At 45.2% G+C, this 18,919-nt stretch overlaps 1 protein-coding gene and 1 long non-coding RNA gene across 4 annotated transcripts in view; one reads left to right on the forward strand and one right to left on the reverse strand.

Annotated features, from left to right (window-relative positions):
- Positions 1-1,189: 1,189 nt before the first annotated feature.
- On the reverse strand, positions 1,190-14,947 carry LOC132392909 (uncharacterized). Of its 2 annotated transcripts, none has more exons than XR_009511688.1 (3): positions 13,480-14,947; positions 5,022-5,194; positions 1,190-1,685 (listed from the first exon to the last, which is right to left on the reverse strand). It is a non-coding gene; the product is annotated as an uncharacterized LOC132392909 (long non-coding RNA). The 2 variants fall into 2 exon arrangements; XR_009511689.1 differs by lacking the exon at positions 13,480-14,947 and adding an exon at positions 12,946-13,081.
- LOC132392908 (beta-galactosidase-like) overlaps positions 12,851-18,919 on the forward strand; it is a 39,708-nt gene continuing 33,639 nt past the window's right edge. Inside the window, exons 1-2 of one of the 2 annotated variants that reach the window (XM_059967464.1) lie at positions 12,851-13,018; positions 14,971-15,140. In XM_059967464.1, the coding sequence (XP_059823447.1) occupies positions 12,959-13,018; positions 14,971-15,140 (230 nt within the window). In that variant the 5' untranslated portion in view covers positions 12,851-12,958. Of the gene's footprint in view, positions 13,019-13,042; positions 13,229-14,970; positions 15,141-18,919 lie in introns of those variants that run through there. The other variant, XM_059967462.1, reaches the window with a different exon arrangement.

Genomic DNA, 18,919 nt, shown 5'->3' on the forward strand with positions numbered 1-18,919 from the left:
GTAGTCCACTCCTACAATGTAAACGGAGGTTCCTCAGGAGAGACCCTGTCCGGAGGTAGATCTGCCAATGTGCTGGCATCCTGAAGCTGTGTGCAACCGTCAACAAGCAACACACTTAGACAGGATCCTTCTTATACTCGTATTGTGCTGGGAATCCAGTAGTTTTGGTGCAGCCTGGATAACACGTGGTTACTGCCACTGTGTCCCACCCCTTGATGTACATGCCTCAGAATGATGCCTGAGGTATGAAGATCCTTTGCCAGTATACAGGATGTTTACACTCTTCAGGCATGGCTGCCCTACTAAGCTGTTCATCAACAGGCAAGGCACCATCTTCAAGTAATAGATTGAGCTTGAAAATATGACTGTTCCTTTTCATACCTTCTCCCCTTTTTGCAAACGAACTCATCTGGAAATCTCTTCCTTTGGCAAAACCCAATGATCTCCATTTCAACCTTTCTGAGCTCCTCCACTGAGAGACGACCTCGGCCAATCTGACTTTTGGCCCTGTTGATCTTTCTCTCCAAAGAATACCCTTGTTGTTCTTCATCCAATTCAGACTGAGCAAGGGTGCTGTTCAATTGCTTTCTCTTAGACTAAGAAACAAGAGCAGGCTCTTAAATCTAAGAGTCCAGGCCACTGACTTCCACAAACGGGTCCAAGATGAGAAGTGATGGATAATATGTGTAATCGCATCCACCACTTATTCAATCTGCGTGGCATTCATTGTAACACTCCTCTTGACCTCTGGATTATTTAGCATAAGTTTCTCCAAGACAATCGGGATTCACAGACCATTCCCTTTCAGGCTGAAGAAGATACTGAGGCCCTGACATCCATATCTCATTCTTCAGGAATGCTTTCACCTTCAACCCTTGAGAAGCCACATCTTCTGGGTTGTTTGAGGCATTTACATATCTTCATTGAGATGCATGTGAGATTTCTGAAACTCTGTTTGGAATGAAGGTTCAGAACCTGGATATTTCACTCAATGCTTCAATTTAAGTTCAGAATATAGTATACATATACATATATATAGTATACAACCTGAAATTCTTACTCTTTGTAGACATCCATGAAACAGAATAGAACACAAAGAATGAATGACAGAAACATCCCAAAGTCCCCTCTCCTTCCCATGCACAAGCAGCAGCAAATCATCCACCCCCCCCCACCCACCATGCGAGCAATAGGAAAGCCCCCAAAGAGATGATCTTAGAATTCATCAAAAACCACGTCCATCCCAACACTTCGGTATCTCAGACTGTCTCTCTAACTAGTGAGTGAGAGATGGTCGCTCCTGTGACAACGAGAGCATGAAACCAGAAGCTCACTGTTTCGATGTTACAATCTTCTGCGTCGCTTCTCCGAGTCCCCCCAACTCAAGGACCAATAGGCACTCGCTCTCTATCAAAAAGAGAGAAATTTGCTCGAATATAGGGGCTGTTTCTGACAGCAGTGCCCACCGCCTGTTGTCTCGATGTTTCAGTCTCCTGCGATGCTTCAGTTGGTGACATCGGTGAGGAACTGGGTCATACACGGGGCCACACCCTGAAGGTGCATGCTTTCCAGGCCATTCCTGGAGATATCAAAACCTCAGGCTGAGATTGAGAACCCTCCGCACGTGGAGAACCATAGTCTGAGGTACATCTGTAGATCACAAACTTTAATAGGACTCCAGCCACCTGAAAAGAAAAGGACACGAAAAAAAGAACAATGAACTGTTTCATGGACAAACCAGAAGAAATCTCCTAGGTCTGCAAAAACCCCTGGCTGGTGCCATCTTTTCTAGCTCCTCCTGGTGGGCATGTGGAGCAAACTGATATACTTCAGCACTGAAGAACTATCAGTCCAGGTTACTGAGTCCTGAAGTGCATCTGCAACTCGTTGCTCCACAATGTGTCCATAAGGTTGCCATCATAGCAGAAGTGAGGGATGGCATTGTGCACCTTTCACTAGATCTTAACAAATAACCAAAACAGAGTGGATCCCTTCAAAGACATGTTCATTACTTGCAAGGAGAAGCACCTCCACTCCTCATGGATTCAGGCTCCTTCAGATTTACAGCTTGTAAAGTTAATTTTTTACACAAGCCTTTGGCTTTTTGTTGGCTGTTATCTGTGGTTATTGTCTCATAGAGGTATATACCATCCTCTAAAACACTCATTGTTTCCAAATTTATATCCCCATACTCCCCCAATGACATTCTGGCTATACCAATAAAGGGAGAAATGGGTCTATACTTCTGTGTTCCATTATCGTTGTACCAGAAACCAAACATATCCAGGGCTATGGGCTTGGATCAATTTAACAGTTCATCTCTGTTTCATTGAAGGGCACAAGTAAAAGGGGCGTACCCATCTCTACATGTGCCAGGAAAGCCATTACAAACCAGCAGCCTGAGTGTTTGTGGCAGTCACGTCTGTCAGGGAAAGGACACCAGCAAATCAATCCGCCATCTTTAGGACTCCCAGTAGTTTTATTTTTTGTTTCTGCATCGTTAGGCACTTTCTTACAGTGAGAGGCGTTAACACACGTTGGCTTTTCTCTTGCCTTAATGGCGGTACTAGTGACCAGCCAAACCTGAAATGGAACTTCAAATCGAGGTTCCAAACGTTTAAATGTTCACACCACCACGTAGTCTCCAGGTTCAATGTCGTGGCATTTAAGGTCTGCTGCTGGATGCTGGGCTTCTTTTACCTGCTGATGATATTTAGAGATGCTTTTTGTCAAGGCTGCACAATAATTCAACATGCTCTCATCCAGGTCGTGTTTAATTCCTAGTGACCATCAGATGGTGGGCACAGAGGCCGTCCCATTTTGATTTCATGTGGGGACAGGCCAATGGTTCTATTAGCAGTGGCTCAAGTAGTCATTAGAACCAAAGACCGCACTGGCTTCCACTTTAGTCCAGTTTCCTCACACATTTTGCTAAGTTTATTTTTAGTTGTCCTGTTTGTCTTTTCTATTGGGCCCACTGAATTAGGATGGTTGCTGCAATGGAAATGCTGATCCACCAGTAAGGTTCTGCATACCCCTTTACTCTACCGGTGAAATGTGTACTGTTGTTGCTAGACAGCTTCGAGAGGATGCTAAATTATTTCCTTTAACAAACATTTCGCTAGTGTAACTGCATGATTTTTTCTCCAAAAATTGCTTCAACCCATCATGAAAACACCTCAATAATGACTAATACATATTTGTATCCTTCACATTGAGGCAACTCAGTAAAATCCATCTGTAAATGTACAAAGGCCATCTAACGGTAGGGTATGGGCCTGTTACTTGTACCAGTTTTCCCAGATTATGTAAGGCACATATCATACATAGTCTACAGATTTATTCTGCAGCTTGTGCTACTCACGAGTTTGGTTTATTTGATTAATCATTCCATTCTTGCCAGCTGTGTGAACTTGTAAACACATTGGGCAATCCATGGTACCAATTTACCTGGGGCCACAATGCATCAGTCAGGGTGAAACCACATACTATTGTGCTGCTTACAACCCAGCTTTTCCTGCTTTACCCCTTCGGCTGATGGAGCAGTCAACTGGTATGCTTTTACATCTTCCCAAGTAGGAGGTGTCATCAGGGCCAACTGTGTGGGGTGTTTGCTTCTGGGGCAACAGGGTGGGCCTAATTTTTGCCTCTCCTGCAGTACATTCTTTTGCTTAGTTACCCTTAAACACCTCATCCACATCCTGTGCATGGTTTTCCTATAAAATTAGCCAACCTGCCAACAAAGAAAATTAAATCAGCATTAGCAATAGGAGTATCAGTAAGGTCCTCAGAAGGTTTTAGTACTTCCTGACTAACAGTTTTACAACAGTGAGCAAAGCGTTATGTGGCACAGTGAGTCAGTAATGTTTCCACTGAATGTGGGATATGGACATGATTAGGAGCCAGAGACTAGATAAGCTGAAGATCAAAGCAAGTGCCTGCCACGGCTGGAAGACAACCTGGTAGACCTATGGCTCTTGGGTCTAACTGTGCACTGAAATAAGCAATCAGCCTTTGCCCTCCTCCGTGGTCTTGAGTCAAAATGGCCTAAGCACAGCTATTCTTAGTCAAAAATGGTTCATTGTTAATTGCAAATTCCTAATTTAACCGTCCGCCAATGAACAATTTTCCCAAAAGCAAACTTCCTTCTGAAATGTGGGCATCTCATATCCAGAAGACAGGTGCGCAGACTTCCAGTTTTCTTAACCCAGATTTCACCTAGCAAGTGTGTAATCCGGGTCTCTCTAAAATCAATTACATAGAAAACAAATAAAGAAATACAGACCAAAAAAACCCAGACAGAACAAAATCCATGCTTGAACTTCTCTTCCTTGAGAACCTTCACGAGTTAATTCTCACCTTGAAAAGCTTTCACACATTTTACAGAAACCATGGTGGGGTAAACTGCTGTGTGGGGACATCAACACATTTTAAAATTTTAAAGCTAATTCACTCCAGAGGAAAATATTTCCCTTATCACCTTTTTTTTCTTCTGAGCTCAAGGTTAAATCAAACTTCCTCTCAACGGAGCAAATACAGAAGTCTTTTCTCTCTTGTTCTCTCACTCTCACTCACATGTGGCCACTTTACTGCAGCTTTAATATCTGCTTTAAACACTTTGTATGATCTTCAGTGTTGTGTTTCTTTTCATGGATTTATTTCAGTGTTGCATTCATAGCCACCTTTAAATCATTGCATTGTTTCTTCAATCCCTTTGATTCACTTAACATCGAGTCCTTAATCAGTGCCACCTATTCCTTCTCCATTACAACATCCTGTAGGGTTCAACCCTTATGTAATGTTACTCTGTTGTCATTGTAATTTTATGTACTTTTTTTGATTTCGGGGCAATCAATTGCTACCACTTCTCCTTGACTAACAATTATTTGGTGTGTCCCATTCACTGGATTGACCTGTGCATGTGTTCCTGATATTGTCTTCAACCTTTACCAACTCCAGCCATGCATTCGACTATCCCTGTAAGTGTCCCTGACGCTGAACCATCCAATTTGTTTGCTCACCTCATTCATGTGAACCTTTTTTACTACCCCAGTCATTTTCATATTTCTGTCACGGTGCCGAATGCATCGGAGTCATGGTGAAAGAAACTGATCCACTCCAGACCATCGCATAGACCAGTGTATAGAGCAATAGTGCCACAGAAATCTGAGGTCGGATCCAGAGAAGTGATTCCCTAGAAATGAAAAGAGACTTATATTTCACCAACTGCTACCACCGCAGGATGTTTCTCAGACAACCCAGTCACCAGGATTCTCCCACACCTAGACAAGTGATCTCAGGGCAAACTCCAAATTTGTGCACCTTTCACTAGGTCTTATAGCAAAAAGCCAAAAAACACAGTGGATCCATTCAAAGACATGTAGAGTCAGGTACTAGAGAGTACCCCTGTGGCTGTACCCCTTGACAATAAGTACTCCTGTTTGAGTACTGTTGGTGGGGGGGGGGGGGGAGGACAGCCTACCTGGGGGAAGAGGCAGTGCCTCTGGCACAGAGTCTGAACCTGTGGCTCAGAAGGGTAGGAGAGGAAAGAGGATGGCAGTAGTAATAGGGGACTCTATAGCTAGAGGGTCAGACAGGCAATTATGTGGACGCAGGAAAGAAACTCGGATGGTAGTTTGTCTCCCAGGTGCCAGGGTCCAGGATGTTTCAGATCGCATCCAAGATATCCTGCAGTGGGAGGGAGAACAGCCAGAGGTCGTGGTACATATTGGTACCAATGACATAGGTCGGAAAGGGGAAGGGATCCTGAAAAACGATTACAGGCAGTTAGGAAGGAAGCTGAGAAGCAGGACCGCAAAGGTAGTCATCCCCAGTGGGACAGTGAGAATAGAAATAGGACGAGGTGGAGGATAAATGCGTGACTGAAGGATTGGAGCAAGGGGCAGGGATTCAGATTTCTGGATCATTGGGACCTCTTTTGGGGCAGGTGTGCCCTGTACAGAAAGGACGGGTTGCACTTGAATCCCAGAGGGACCAATATCCTGGCGGGGAGGTTTGCTAAGGCTTCTGGGGAGAGTTTAAACTAGAATTGTTGGGGGGTGGGAACCAAACTGAAGAGACTGTGGAAGAGGAAGTTAGCTCACAAATAGAGAAAGCTTGGAGGCAGTGCAAGAGGGAGGATAGGCAGGTGATAGAGAGGGGATGTGCTCAGACCAAAGGTTTGAGATATGTCTATTTTAATGCAAGGAGTGTTGTGAACAAAGCGGATGAGCTTAGAGCGTGGATCAGTACTTGGAGATATGATGTGGTGGCCATTACAGAGACTTGGATGGCTCAGGGACAGGAATAGTTACTTCAAGTGGCGGTTGTAGATGTTTTAGAAAGGACAGGGAGGGAGGTAAAAGAGATGGGGGTGTGGCACTGTTGATCAGAGATGTTAAGATTCTTGGCAGTGTAGAGGATTGGAGGGATCTTGGGGTCTGAGTCCATAAGTCACTCAAAGCAGCTGCGCAGGTTGACTCTGTGGTTAAGAAGGCGTATGGTGTATTGGTCTTCACCAATTGTGGAATTGAATTTAGGAGCGAGAGGTAATGTTGCAGCTATATAGGACCTTGTTCAGACCCCACTAGGAATACTGTGCTCAGTTCTGGTCACCTCTCTACAGGAAGGATGTAGAAGCCATAGAAAGGGTGCAGAGGAGATTTACAAGGCTGTTGCCTGGATTGGGGAGCATGCCTTATGAGAATGGGTTGAGTGAACTCAGCCTTTTCTCCTTGGAGCGACGGAGGATGAGAGGTGACCTGAGTGAGGTGTAGAAAATGATGAGAGCTATTGACCATGTGGATAGTCAGAGGTTTTTTTCCCAGGGCTGAAATAGTTGCTACAAGAGGACACAGGTTTAAGGTGCTGTGGAGTAAGTACAGAGGAGATGTCAGGGGTAAGTTTTTTACTCAGAGAGTGGTGAGTGCGTGGAATGGGCTGTCAGCACTGGTGGTGGAAGCAGATACGATAGGGTCTTTTAAGAGACTTTTAGATAGGTACATGGAGCTTAGTGAAATAGACAGATAGAGGTAAGCCTAGTAATTTCTAAGGTAGGGACATATTCAGCACAACTTTGTGAACCGAAGGGCCTGTATTGTGCAGTAGGTTTTCTATGTTTCTATGTTTCCATTACTTGCAAGGAGAAGCACCTCAGCTCCTCATGGATGACAGGCTCCTACAGATTTGCAGCTTTCAAAATTTGTTTTTTTTATACACATTTTTGGCTATTCTTTGACTGTTATGTGTTCTGGAGGTCAGCTCCTCCTTTGCAGTACAGCTGCAGTACTCAAGGCCATGCAGTGTATCAATTTGCGCATAGTTACACAATGAACAATCATCAAGACATTACACACCTCTTGCCATGTACACACTTAGCTGACTGCAAAGCACTCTGGGATTATACAGGTTCCATTTTGTTACATTACAAAATTAAACATATAAGAAATCCCAAAGTTTTGAACATACTTCCACAACGTAAACTGTCTTCAATGGAGCTACCCTAGATTTTCCCATGAAAAAAGCACTGCACACCTGAGAGTGCGTGTTGTGCAACAACAAGTAGATCACTACCTCACACTTACGTCTGTAAGGCAGTGTAACTGTGCAGCAATAACTTCTCCAAAATCCACGGGCTTGAAATATCATTGAAGTCTTCCAACTGGCAGAGTTCTTCCAACCAGTTTGTCCACTCATGAGTAACCTATGTTGGTATGTTGTCATCCCAGCCAAGCCCTTTCTTACATACAAACCCCATTTCCAGAAAAGTTGGGATATTTTCCAAAATGCAATAAAAACAAAAATCTGTGATATGTTAATTCACATGAACCTTTATTTAACTGACAAAAGTACAAAGAAAAGATTTTTAATAGTTTTACTGACCAACTTATTTGTATTTTGTAAATATACACAAATTTAGAATTTGATGGCTGCAACACACTCAACAGAAGTTGGGACAGAGTTAAAATAAGATTGAAAAGTGCACAGAATATTCAAGTAACACCGGTTTGGAAGACTCCACATTAAGCAGGCTAACTGGTAGCAGGTGAGGTATCATGACTGGGTATAAAAGTAGCGTCCATCAAAGGCTCAGTCTTTGCAAGCAAGGATGGGTCGTGGCTCACCCCTTTGTGCCAAAATTCGTGAGAGAATTGTTAGTCAGTTCAAAAGGAACATTTCCCAGTGCAAGATTGCAGAGAATTTAGGTCTTTCAACATCTACAGTACATAATATTGTGAAAAGATTCAGAGAATTCAGAGACATCTTAGTGCGTAAAGGGCAAGGTTGGAAAGCACTGTTGAATGCATGTGATCTTCGAGCCCTCAAGTGGCACTGCCTTAGAAACCATCATGCTACTGTGACAATTATAGCCACCTGGGCTCGGGAGTACTTCAGAAAACCATTGTCACTTAACAGTCCGTTGCTGCATCATGAAATGCAACTTGAAACTGTATTACGCAAGGAGGAACCCATACATCAACTCTATGCAGAAATGCCAGCGAGTTCCCTGGGCCCAAGCTCATCTCAGATGGACTGAAAGACTGTGGAACCGTGTGCTGTGGTCAGATGAGTCCACATTTCAGCTAGTTTTCGGAAAAAACGGGCGTTGTCCTCTGTGCCAAAGATGAAAACGACCATCCTGATTGTTATTAGCGAAAGGTGCAAAAGTCAGCATCTGTGATGGTATGGGAGTGCATCAGTGCCCACGGCATGGATGAGTTGCATGTATGTGAAGGTACCATTGACTCTGAGGTGTATTTTAGGATTTTTGATGTTGCCATCAAGGTGACTTCTCTTCCCGGGACGTCCATGCTTATTTCAGCAAGACAATGCCAGACCACATTCTGCACGGGCTACAACAGTGTGGCTTTGTAGACACAGAGTGCATGTGATTGACTGGCCTGCTGCCAGTCCAGATCTATCTCCTATTGAAAATGTATGGCGCATCATGAAGAGAAGAATCAGACAACGGAGACCACGGACTGTTGAGCAGCTGAAGTCTTATATCAAGCAAGAATGGACAAAATTTCCAATTGCAAATCTACTACAATTAGTATCCTCAGTTCCAAAACGATTAATAAGTGTTATTAAAAGGAAAGGTGATGTAACACAATAGTAAACATGCCTCTGTCCCAACTTTTGCTGAGTGTGTTGCAGCCATCAAATTCTAAATTTGTGTATATTTATAAAATAAAATTAAGTTGGTCACTAAAACTATTGAAAATATTTTCTTTGTACTTTTTCAGTCAAATAAAGGTTCACGTGAATTAACGTATCACAGATTTTTGTTTTTATTGCATTTTGGAAAATATCCCAACTTTTCAGGAAATGAGGTTTGTAGATCTTACATAGAAAACCTACAGCACAATACAGGCCCTTTGGCCCTCAAAGTTGTGCTGATCTTGTAGGATCTTCTTACCAGATAGCACCACTGGACTCAAGATTCCTAAAGGATCATATATGGAACTAACGGTGCAGAGTTACCCCTGTGCACCCCTTGTGGTGAGTGGTCTATCTTGAATCATGATCTTAAAATTAGAAGTATGAAACTGGATACACCATTGCATACCCAGTACTCTCTTCACCAAAGGAATATCTTGATCCGAGTCCAAATCCTTCATGTCTTTCGCTCTTTGCGCTTCTGGTATAACAGCTAGCACACTGTCTGTTGCTTATCCATCAGGCCAGCAGAGAAGCCTGAGCAGATCTGCATCTTCATGTGGTACTCTAACCTGATGAAACATTGAGTCAATATCTGCGATGATCATCACTGATTATTTTCTGAATCTGGTTATGATGCCTGATGGTGAGCTAGATCTGATCCCTGTAAAGCTGAACGTTAAGTGCTAATCCCTGAAAAAGTCACTCCACAGTAAAACTCAACACGAAGTTTCCCCTTTCAGGTGAATATATAGGCTTTCCCAATACTGCGATCCAGATCCTCTGGAGGCACTCTTTCAGCATAGCCCATGGAGATGAAATCCTTCATGAAAGCTGCATAGTCAGTGAGAAATGACAAATCCTCCTTAAACCACTTCCTTAGATTTAAAGCATGCTTCCTATTATTAGGCACATAAATTTCCTTCTTTCTCAAAGGTAAACACCTCCTGTACTGGTCATTCACCAGTTCTGCAGAATTTGCAACCAGCTTCATGTAGGCTTATCTACATATTGTGTCAAGAAACCTTCCTGAACACACCTAACAAACTCCACCCCATCTAAACCCCTTGCTCTAGGGAGATGCCAATCGATATTGGGGAAATTAAAATCTCCCACCATGACAACTGTTATTAATGCACCATTCCAGAATCTGTTTCCCTATCTGCTCCTCGATACCCCTGTTACTATTGGGTGGTCTATAAAAAACACCCAGTAGATTTATTGACCCCTTCCTGTTTCTAACTTCCACCCACAGAGACTCAGTAGACAGTCCCTCCATGACTTTCTTCTTTTCTGCAGCCGTGACAGTATCTCTGATCAGCAGTGCCACATCCCCACCCCTTTTGCCTCCCTCCCTGTCCTTTCTGAAACATCTAAAGCCTGGCACTTGTAGTAACCATTCCTGTCCCTGAGCTGTCCAAGTCTCTGTAATAGCCACCACATCATAGCTCCAAGTACTGATCCACGCTCTAAGCTCATCCGCTTTGTTCATGATACTCCGTGCATTAAAATAGACACAACTCAAACCATCTTAAGTTCCTTAAGATCTTAAGTCTGTAGCTGCTCCTCTTGCACTTCTAGAGCATATTTATCTTTCATTTATCATATTGTTGACGTGCAAGTAACGCAGCCAAATCAGCCTCTGCTTCAGCAGCCTCTGATTTAATGTGTGTAGATACCGAAGATTTTGTTCCTGAAACAGAACTTTGAGCGCTGATTTAAGACGCACTGTCTTTTGGTTTCAGGTCATCCTGTCAGTCACCTGCTCTATAGGTAGTCAAAACATGCCTTGGATTTTGAGTAAAATTGTCTGATGAAAGGTGAGTCACGTATTCACTTGCTGCAACAACATGACCTTCAATGGAACATGTTTGGTTCAACCCATTCTTTCACATTTGTTTCATACTTCTTTCGAAGACCTTCAAGTAGATTAGTCTTAGCTTCTGCTTTAATTTCTCTTTTGTATGCCCCGACTCCAGTGTTACTGGCGACAGTTCTACGCTTCGATACACTCATATTGCTTTCACTAGTTGCATGACTCGCAATTAACTCTTTGTTCACCTGCAGCACTGATTCAATAAACGTAGGAAAGAAACAGTGGTTAAATCAGACAGCACAATCAACCGTCAATTCGAACGTCGGAAACTGGAATATTTCAGCGCTTCAGTAAAACAAACCAATGAACTCTCAGACAAACACCACACAATCGAGCAACAGTCCCCAATGGACGGGCTGCGCTGACCATTTAAAACTGTGTTCAAACCACAAACACAACATGAATCGACAACAGGTCGCAGATAATGCTACCGCAAGCCGCCCCTGTTTTGTCAAGATGGTCATGACAAGCCGGGAGTTTGGAGTTTGTTTGGTATAACTTTTTTTTGCTGACAAAATGTAGCGGTTATTTGAAAGCAAACCAAAACTGTTGAGAGACTGAGCCAGGGTAATTGAGAATTTATGACATGCTTCCAGACTACTAAGTTCCAAGTCGAAAAAGGTACATTTGATCCTTTATTATGAAACCAGCAAAGAACAACGATCAGAGTGATAAAACAATAATGTAACTAAATTAGTGATATAGTGATCCTAGTTATTAATAACGTAACTAGCCGGCCAGTGGTAGGGTGGCATCCGCACCAGACTTCGAGGCAGGCGGTCTCAGGTTTGAATCGGGCTGGTTCCTAGCATGCTTCCCATCCATGCTGGGTCGAGTGTCAAGCTAGCAACTCGGCCTCATAGAAAACCGAGAAATGCTAAAAGAAACGACAAGGTTGTTGCCCGATGTGCCACAAGACGTGGAAAGGAACAACAACAATATTAGTATTGTTAACATCTAACAACTGAACTAAGACAAAGCGTGAATACTGGTTTGCTGCTACCACACCCCAACCACGTGACAGATTACCATAATAAACATATCACAAAATGCCATTCAGTCAGAAAGTAGGTACATGGTCTCTACACTTTAAGACGCCGGGCTTTGTCTGCCGGCAATTTTTTAAAATAAATTTGCCGACGTGTGACAGGCGCCTTTAAGGGGCGGAGATCCGTGGAACCCGCCGGGTTTCTGTAAAATGCGCCTCAACTGCTGAGGCGGCGGAACCGGGGAATAACCGGCGCAGGGCGGGAGGGAACCGGGCAATAACCGGCGCAGGGCGGGAGGGAACCGGGCAATAACCGGCGCAGGGCGGGCGGGGAACCGGGGAATAACCGGCGCAGGGCGGGCGGGGAACCGGGGAATAACCGGCGCAGGGCGGGAGGGAACCGGGGAATAACCGGCGCAAGGCGGGAGGGGAACCGGGGAATAACCGGCGCAGGGCGGGAGGGAACCGGGGAATAACCGGCGCAGGGCGGGAGGGAACCGGGGAATAACCGGCGCAGGGCGGGCGGGGAACCGGGGAATAACCGGCGCAGGGCGGGCGGGGAACCGGGGAATAACCGGCGCAGGGCGGGAGGGGAACCGGGGAATAACCGGCGCAGGGCGGGAGGGAACCGGGGAATAACCGGCGCAGGGCGGGAGGGGAACCGGGGAATAACCGGCGCAGGGCGGGAGGGAACCGGGGAATAACCGGCGCAGGGCGGGAGGGAACCGGGGAATAACCGGCGCAGGGCGGGCGGGGAACCGGGGAATAACCGGCGCAGGGCGGGCGGGGAACCGGGGAATAACCGGCGCAGGGCGGGAGGGAACCGGGCAATAACCGGCGCAGGGCGGGAGGGAACCGGGGAATAACCGGCGCAGGGCGGGAGGGGAGCGTTCGAACTGCCGGCAGAGGGCGGTACCGGTACCGGCACCGGCGCTATGGGACCAAACGTCTGGATTCTCCTCGTCTTCCTCGCTCCGGTGTCCGGGGAACTGTCGGTGAGGAGGGAGGCGAGGGGAGGGAGGTGGAGGGTAGGAGACTGGGAGGGAGAGGATTGTGCCAGGTCCGAAGGTCGGTGGAGGGAAGAGAGAATGACTCGGCCGGTGGGGCCTCTCCACGACCCGGACCCTAACGGCGCCCGAGCCCCACCACAGCTCCGGCCGCCAGGGAGGCCGACAGCCCCGGGGGAAGTTGGCCTAGTGTGTAAGGTGAAGCCGTTCACTGCATCTCACCATGTGGCAATTCGGAGTCTATTCACTGATTTATCACGTACATGAAAACATACAATGAAATGCGTGGTTTGCGTCAACGACTAACACTCGCAACACGGGACCGTCACACATTCCAGCAGAACCACACGTATGAATAAATAAACATCCACAGGACAACAGCAAAACAGGCCCCTTCCCTTTCTCCCTGCCACCACCGCATAGAGAGTCATTCAACAGTAACAGTAAACCTGTCTGATGCCAGTGTGACAGGACCAGGCGAGTGAGTGACTGTAGCTGGCCCACAGCCCTGGAAAGTTGAAAGGTCTGAAGGTAGATGAGTCACCTGGACCAGATGGACTGCACCCCAGGGTTCTGAAAGAGCTGGCTGAAGAGATTGTGGAGGCAGTTGTAACAATCATTCAGGAGTTACTGGTGATTCTAGACTGGTGAGACCTGGGCTGAATGTCCTGCTCACTTAAGAAAGGTGAAGAGTCTTCCATAGCTTCTCCTTTCCAGGTGTAGCGATCGCCGCAGGACCACTGTTTGGCTTGCCATGCAGGAGGCCACTCGCTGACGGTCTCTCCTACACCGCCGTGTCCATAGCAACGCCTTCACATGTCGTCCCTGTCCTCAATGAGTTTGCTATGTCATGGTGCAACCAAACGTTCAGCAGTATAACTGGGCGGGCAGGCTGGGCTCAGCAGCCTTGGCTGGCAGCCAGACTAAGAGAAGGACCCGGGTAGATGGGACTCGTTAGCCTTGCCAGGCAGTCTGTCTAGAAGGAAAACTCTGATACTGAACCTATTGCCTTGTCACCGCGGTCATCGCAGCTCGCTGTGCCATTGTGGAACATCCCCCAGCCTAAAGAGTGGAATGGGTCCGCACACGCTGATCCTCAGGATAAACCTATGTAGCGTGGGCGGGAAGAAACAATCGTGCCGTCGCCCCTGAGGACTCTTCTTCCCTCCTGATGTTCGCAAGCGAAGAACCAGCCATCATCATCGTCATCACATTCTGGAATGGTTCCAGAGGATTGGAAAATTACACGTCACTCCACTCCTTAAGGAGGGAGGGAAAGAAGCACAAGGCAGGAAATTACCCTGATTTCAGTGGTTGGTAAGACGTTGGAGGCCATTATTGAGGTTCGGTGTACTCGGAGGCACATGATAAAATAGGCCAAAGTCATCATGGTTTCCTTAAGGGGAAATCCTGCCAAACAAAACTCTTGGAATTCTTTAAAGGAATAGCAGGTAAGACAGACAAAGGAGAATCAGTGGATGTTGTGTACTTGGATTTTCAGAAGGCCTCTGACAAGGTGCCACACATGAGACTACTTAAGATAAGAGCCCATGGTATTATAGGGAAGGTGCATAGAATGGATAGATGCACTAAGGATATTTAAGAAACTCCTAAGTAGGCAGATGGATGATTGATCAATGGAGAGTTATGGTAGAGGGAAGGGTTAGATTGATATTTGAGGAGTTTAAAAGGTCAGCGCGACATTGTGGACCAAAGGACTGTTCTTTGTGTGTCTAATGGCTGGGTTGTTGTTCATGGCCAGGTAACAACACTGTGTTTCTAGAACATTCTGTTTTCACCCCCTTCAGCTGCAGTCTGTAACTGACTGAGTACCATACCTGTACAGAATCACCTTGCCCAGTGATGTTTCTGCCCTGACAGTCGTGACAGGACGGTGTAGAGTGAGCTTTACTGTCTAACTCCTCTTGTTCTTTCACCAGAGTTCGAAGCCTGGCACCTTCATGATTGACTATGAGAAGAATTGTTTCAGTAAGGATGGTTCCTGCTTCCAGTACATCTCCGGGAGTATCCACTACTTCCGAGTCCCTCCCATCTACTGGAAAGATCGACTGCGGAAAATGTACATGGCAGGACTCAACGCTATCCAGATGTAAGTGAAAGAGTTTGCCCTAACCATGTAAGAGGCCTCACGCTACTAACACCTTCCTGCATCTCAGCCCAGAACATCCCACAACCATCTGCTCCTGCCAGGGAGGGTTTGCAGCAATGGGCTGATCCCTATCCTAGCCACCTCTCTCCTCTTGGATCTGGCCTGCATGGTTCCTAAGACAGATTCGATAAAGCAGTGTGCAGTCTCAGCAAAGCTTCCTTTTTCATGACCTTTCTCACGACCTGCAAATCCACAGCAGAGCGCATCCTAATATGTATCACTGCTTGGAACAGAAATCTAAGTGCAGTGGACAGGAAGGCTCTACAATGGGTGGTCAAAACTGTCCAATACATCACTGGCACCAGTCTAACAGCCACTTTGCAAAAGTCTTAAATACATGTAAAAACATTTCTGTAAGGCGAAGATGCTTTCAAAGTTAATGAAAAGTTTCCAAATATCAAGAAAAATACAATAAAGAGCAGTAAACAGTAAAACACTAAATTAAATTACTATTTGGTGTGACAACAATTTACCTTTAAAACTGTATCAATTCTCTTGGGTACATTATCGTGCATTTTTATAAGAAAATCGGCTGGTAGGTTGATCCAAGCGTCTTGGAGAACTTGCCACAGATCTTCTGCAGACTCCCACTGTCTCTCTAGGTCATTGCAGACAGCCTCAGTGATGTTGAAATCAGGGCTCTGTGGAAGCAGAACTCTTTGTTCTTCTTTTTGCTGAACATAGATAGTTCTTTATGACGTTGTTCGAGTGTTTGGGGTCATTGTCCTGCTGCAGAATGAAGTTGGGACCGATCAGATGCCTCCCTAATGGTATTGTATGATGGATGAGAACCTGCTTGTATTTCTCAGCATTGAAGATTTCATTCTGACCAGATCACCAACTCCATTTGTAGAAATGCAGCCCTAAACCTACAGGGAAACTCAATAGTGATTCACTGTTGGCTACAAACGCTTATCTGTATAGCACTCTTCAGCTCTTCTATGGAGAAACTGCCTCTTGTTTGAGCCAAAATATCAAATTTTGACTCATCAGTCTAGAGCACTTGTTCAGCACCCCAGTCCTTGGCTTTTTGGCTGCAACTCTTCCATGAAGCCTACGTCTGACAAGATCTCTCCGGACTGTAGAGGAGTGTACTTGGGTTCCAGTGTTTGTGTGTGTTCACAGCTGACAGCAATGCTGGACCTCTTCCAACTTAGATGGGACATCAGTTTGATGTATCTCTCATCTGCTGCATTTCCGGTCCTTAACTTTGCTCAATTCTTTGTGCTTCTTCAGAAGAGCTTGGACAGTACATCTTAAAACTCCTGTCTGTTGCGAAATTCTACTCAAGATGGCACCAGCAAACAACATCGGGTGACATCTTCCAGATAGGTAATTTCTTCAACTATATCACTTTATCTACACCTTTTGCTTGTTCTTTTTGTCTTGATTCTGTTACAGAGACTGTTGGAGCCTGTGACGTGCTGTTTGGAACTCGATTGAATGCTCTAGCACTCTGCTGTTTTCCGAGGGCTGCCTCGTGGAGAAGACTAGAGATGGGGTCCCAAAGAGGACCGAGAACACGAGCTGACTCATGGAAAAGACCAGAGATGGGGCGCAGTACCACGAATGACTTCATTTCAAAGCATTGAGGATGATTGAAACATTGAGGCAAATGTGGATCGCTCCTAATAGAGGCCACCGAGGTGATGACAGTCAGCAGCCAGGCTGTCGATGTTTGGATCCAGCATGGTAGCCACTCTTCACAGAGCTTGTGCGGCTGCTCTCCTCGAATGCTGACGGGAGGATGTTTTCGATATTCTGAGGTTCATGTGATTATTGGACTGTACTTTATATTGGCCTCCTTCAGCTTCTCGGTCTTTTATCCCTTGTGGCTGATTGGCGGGTTGGTGATCTGTTAATTTTTGGTGTGTGTGGGGGGGGGGGTGTTCGATGCTATTGTCATTTTTTAATCCTCTGCAGGGGAGAGGGTCAGGGATTTGATGTTGCTGTTTCTTTGCTGTCAGGGAGGGGGTTGGAGATGTGACATTATTTTCACTTTTTTCTGCGGGGATGGGGTGGGGGGTTTGGATGTTGTGAGTATTGTTTCTTTCTCTTTGTGTCAGTGGGGTGGGGCTTTGATGTCTTCTTTCGACAACCCCAGTGGTCTTTCTGTATTTCATGACTACTTGGAGAAGATGAATATTGGAGTTGTATTGTACATGCATATGTTGACAGTAAGATAAACCTTTTGGCCTTTTTTTCTTCATTTCTGCTTGGGAGAGACCTTGCTGATGCAGGATGGCCTCATTGTGTCTTATTGCTGTGCTCACTCTTGCCCTGGCCTAAGAATTGATGATTTGAACGTTGAATTGTCACATCGGCCACACCCTCACCTTTTTGCCTGGTTGTCCTTTGCCCAGTTTGATTCTTTTTCAGTTAATCAGTTTAGTTGATTCAACTCATTATGCCATTGTTCATTAGCACCTGTTTGTTATCTTTGTTTAATCATGCACTGGGCTTTATACCTACAAAGTAATCAGGTTTTTATTTGTAAAGTGGTCTATTACTTAATATGTTACTTTCTTTGACAACATACAAAAACTTCTCTGCAACATTTAAACTTTTTGAAAATTAATGTTTGGAAATCTATAATTTGCTCTTCTACGGACTTGGCAGGGAGATGGGAACTGGAGTGATGGTGTTGAGGATGAGGTAGTTCTACAAACAGAGGCAGTGTGTAGTGATACTGTCAGATGGGAAGCTGATGGCAAACTTGCGGTCAACAGGATGAGTTACAGTGTAAAAGGGGGACAAAATTGAAAAGGGTGATGAATACAGGGTTGAAGGTGTTATATTTGAATATGTGCAGTATTGTTCATGGAATAAGGTAGTTGAACTTATAGCACAGTCACAGATCTGCATGTTTGACATGGGCATCACTGAGTCATGGTTGAAAGAAGATTAGAGCTGGGAGCTTAATGTCCAAGGATACATATTGTACTGAAAGAACAAGCAGAAATAGAGGGTGATGTTGCTCTGTTGGTAAAAAATGCAATCAAATCATTAGAAAGAGGTGGCATAGGGTCAGTAGGTGTTGAATCCTTGTGGGTAGAGCTAAGGAACTACAAGGATAAAAAAAAACCCTGATGGGAGTCATATACAGACCCCAAACAGTAGTAAGGATGTGGTCTACAAATTACAATGGGAGATAGAAAGTTCATGCCATAATGGCAATGATACCACAGTCATGGGGGACTTTGATATGCAGATGGATTGGGAAGATCAGGCTGGATCCCAAGAGGGGGATTTTCTAGAATGCCTGCGAGATGGCTTTTTAGAGCAGCTCATGGTTGGGATCAGCTATTTTGGATTGGGTGTTGTGCAATGAATCAGAATTGATTAGAGAGGAACCTTTAAGTGACAGTGAGCATAATATGGTGGAATTCACCCTGGAACAGGAGATACTAACGTCAGATGTGGAATATTACAGTGGAGTAAAGGGACTTACAGAGGCATGAGAGAGGAGCTGGCAAAAATTGATAGGAAAAGAATACTGGCAGAGCAGCAATGGTTAGAATTTCTGGGGGCAATTCGGACGAGGTGGTATTCTAAAATCAGGATGACACAATCATGGCTGACGAGAAGTCAAAGCCAACATAAAAGCCAAAGAGAGGGCACCTAATAGAGCAAAAATTAGTGGGAATTTAGAAAATCGGGAAGCTTTTAAAAAACAACAAAGCAACTAAAACATAAAAAAGAGGAAAAGATGGAATACA

Source organism: Hypanus sabinus, chromosome 4, assembly GCF_030144855.1.
Source record: "Hypanus sabinus isolate sHypSab1 chromosome 4, sHypSab1.hap1, whole genome shotgun sequence".
In the NCBI taxonomy this organism is placed as follows: domain Eukaryota; kingdom Metazoa; phylum Chordata; class Chondrichthyes; order Myliobatiformes; family Dasyatidae; genus Hypanus; species Hypanus sabinus.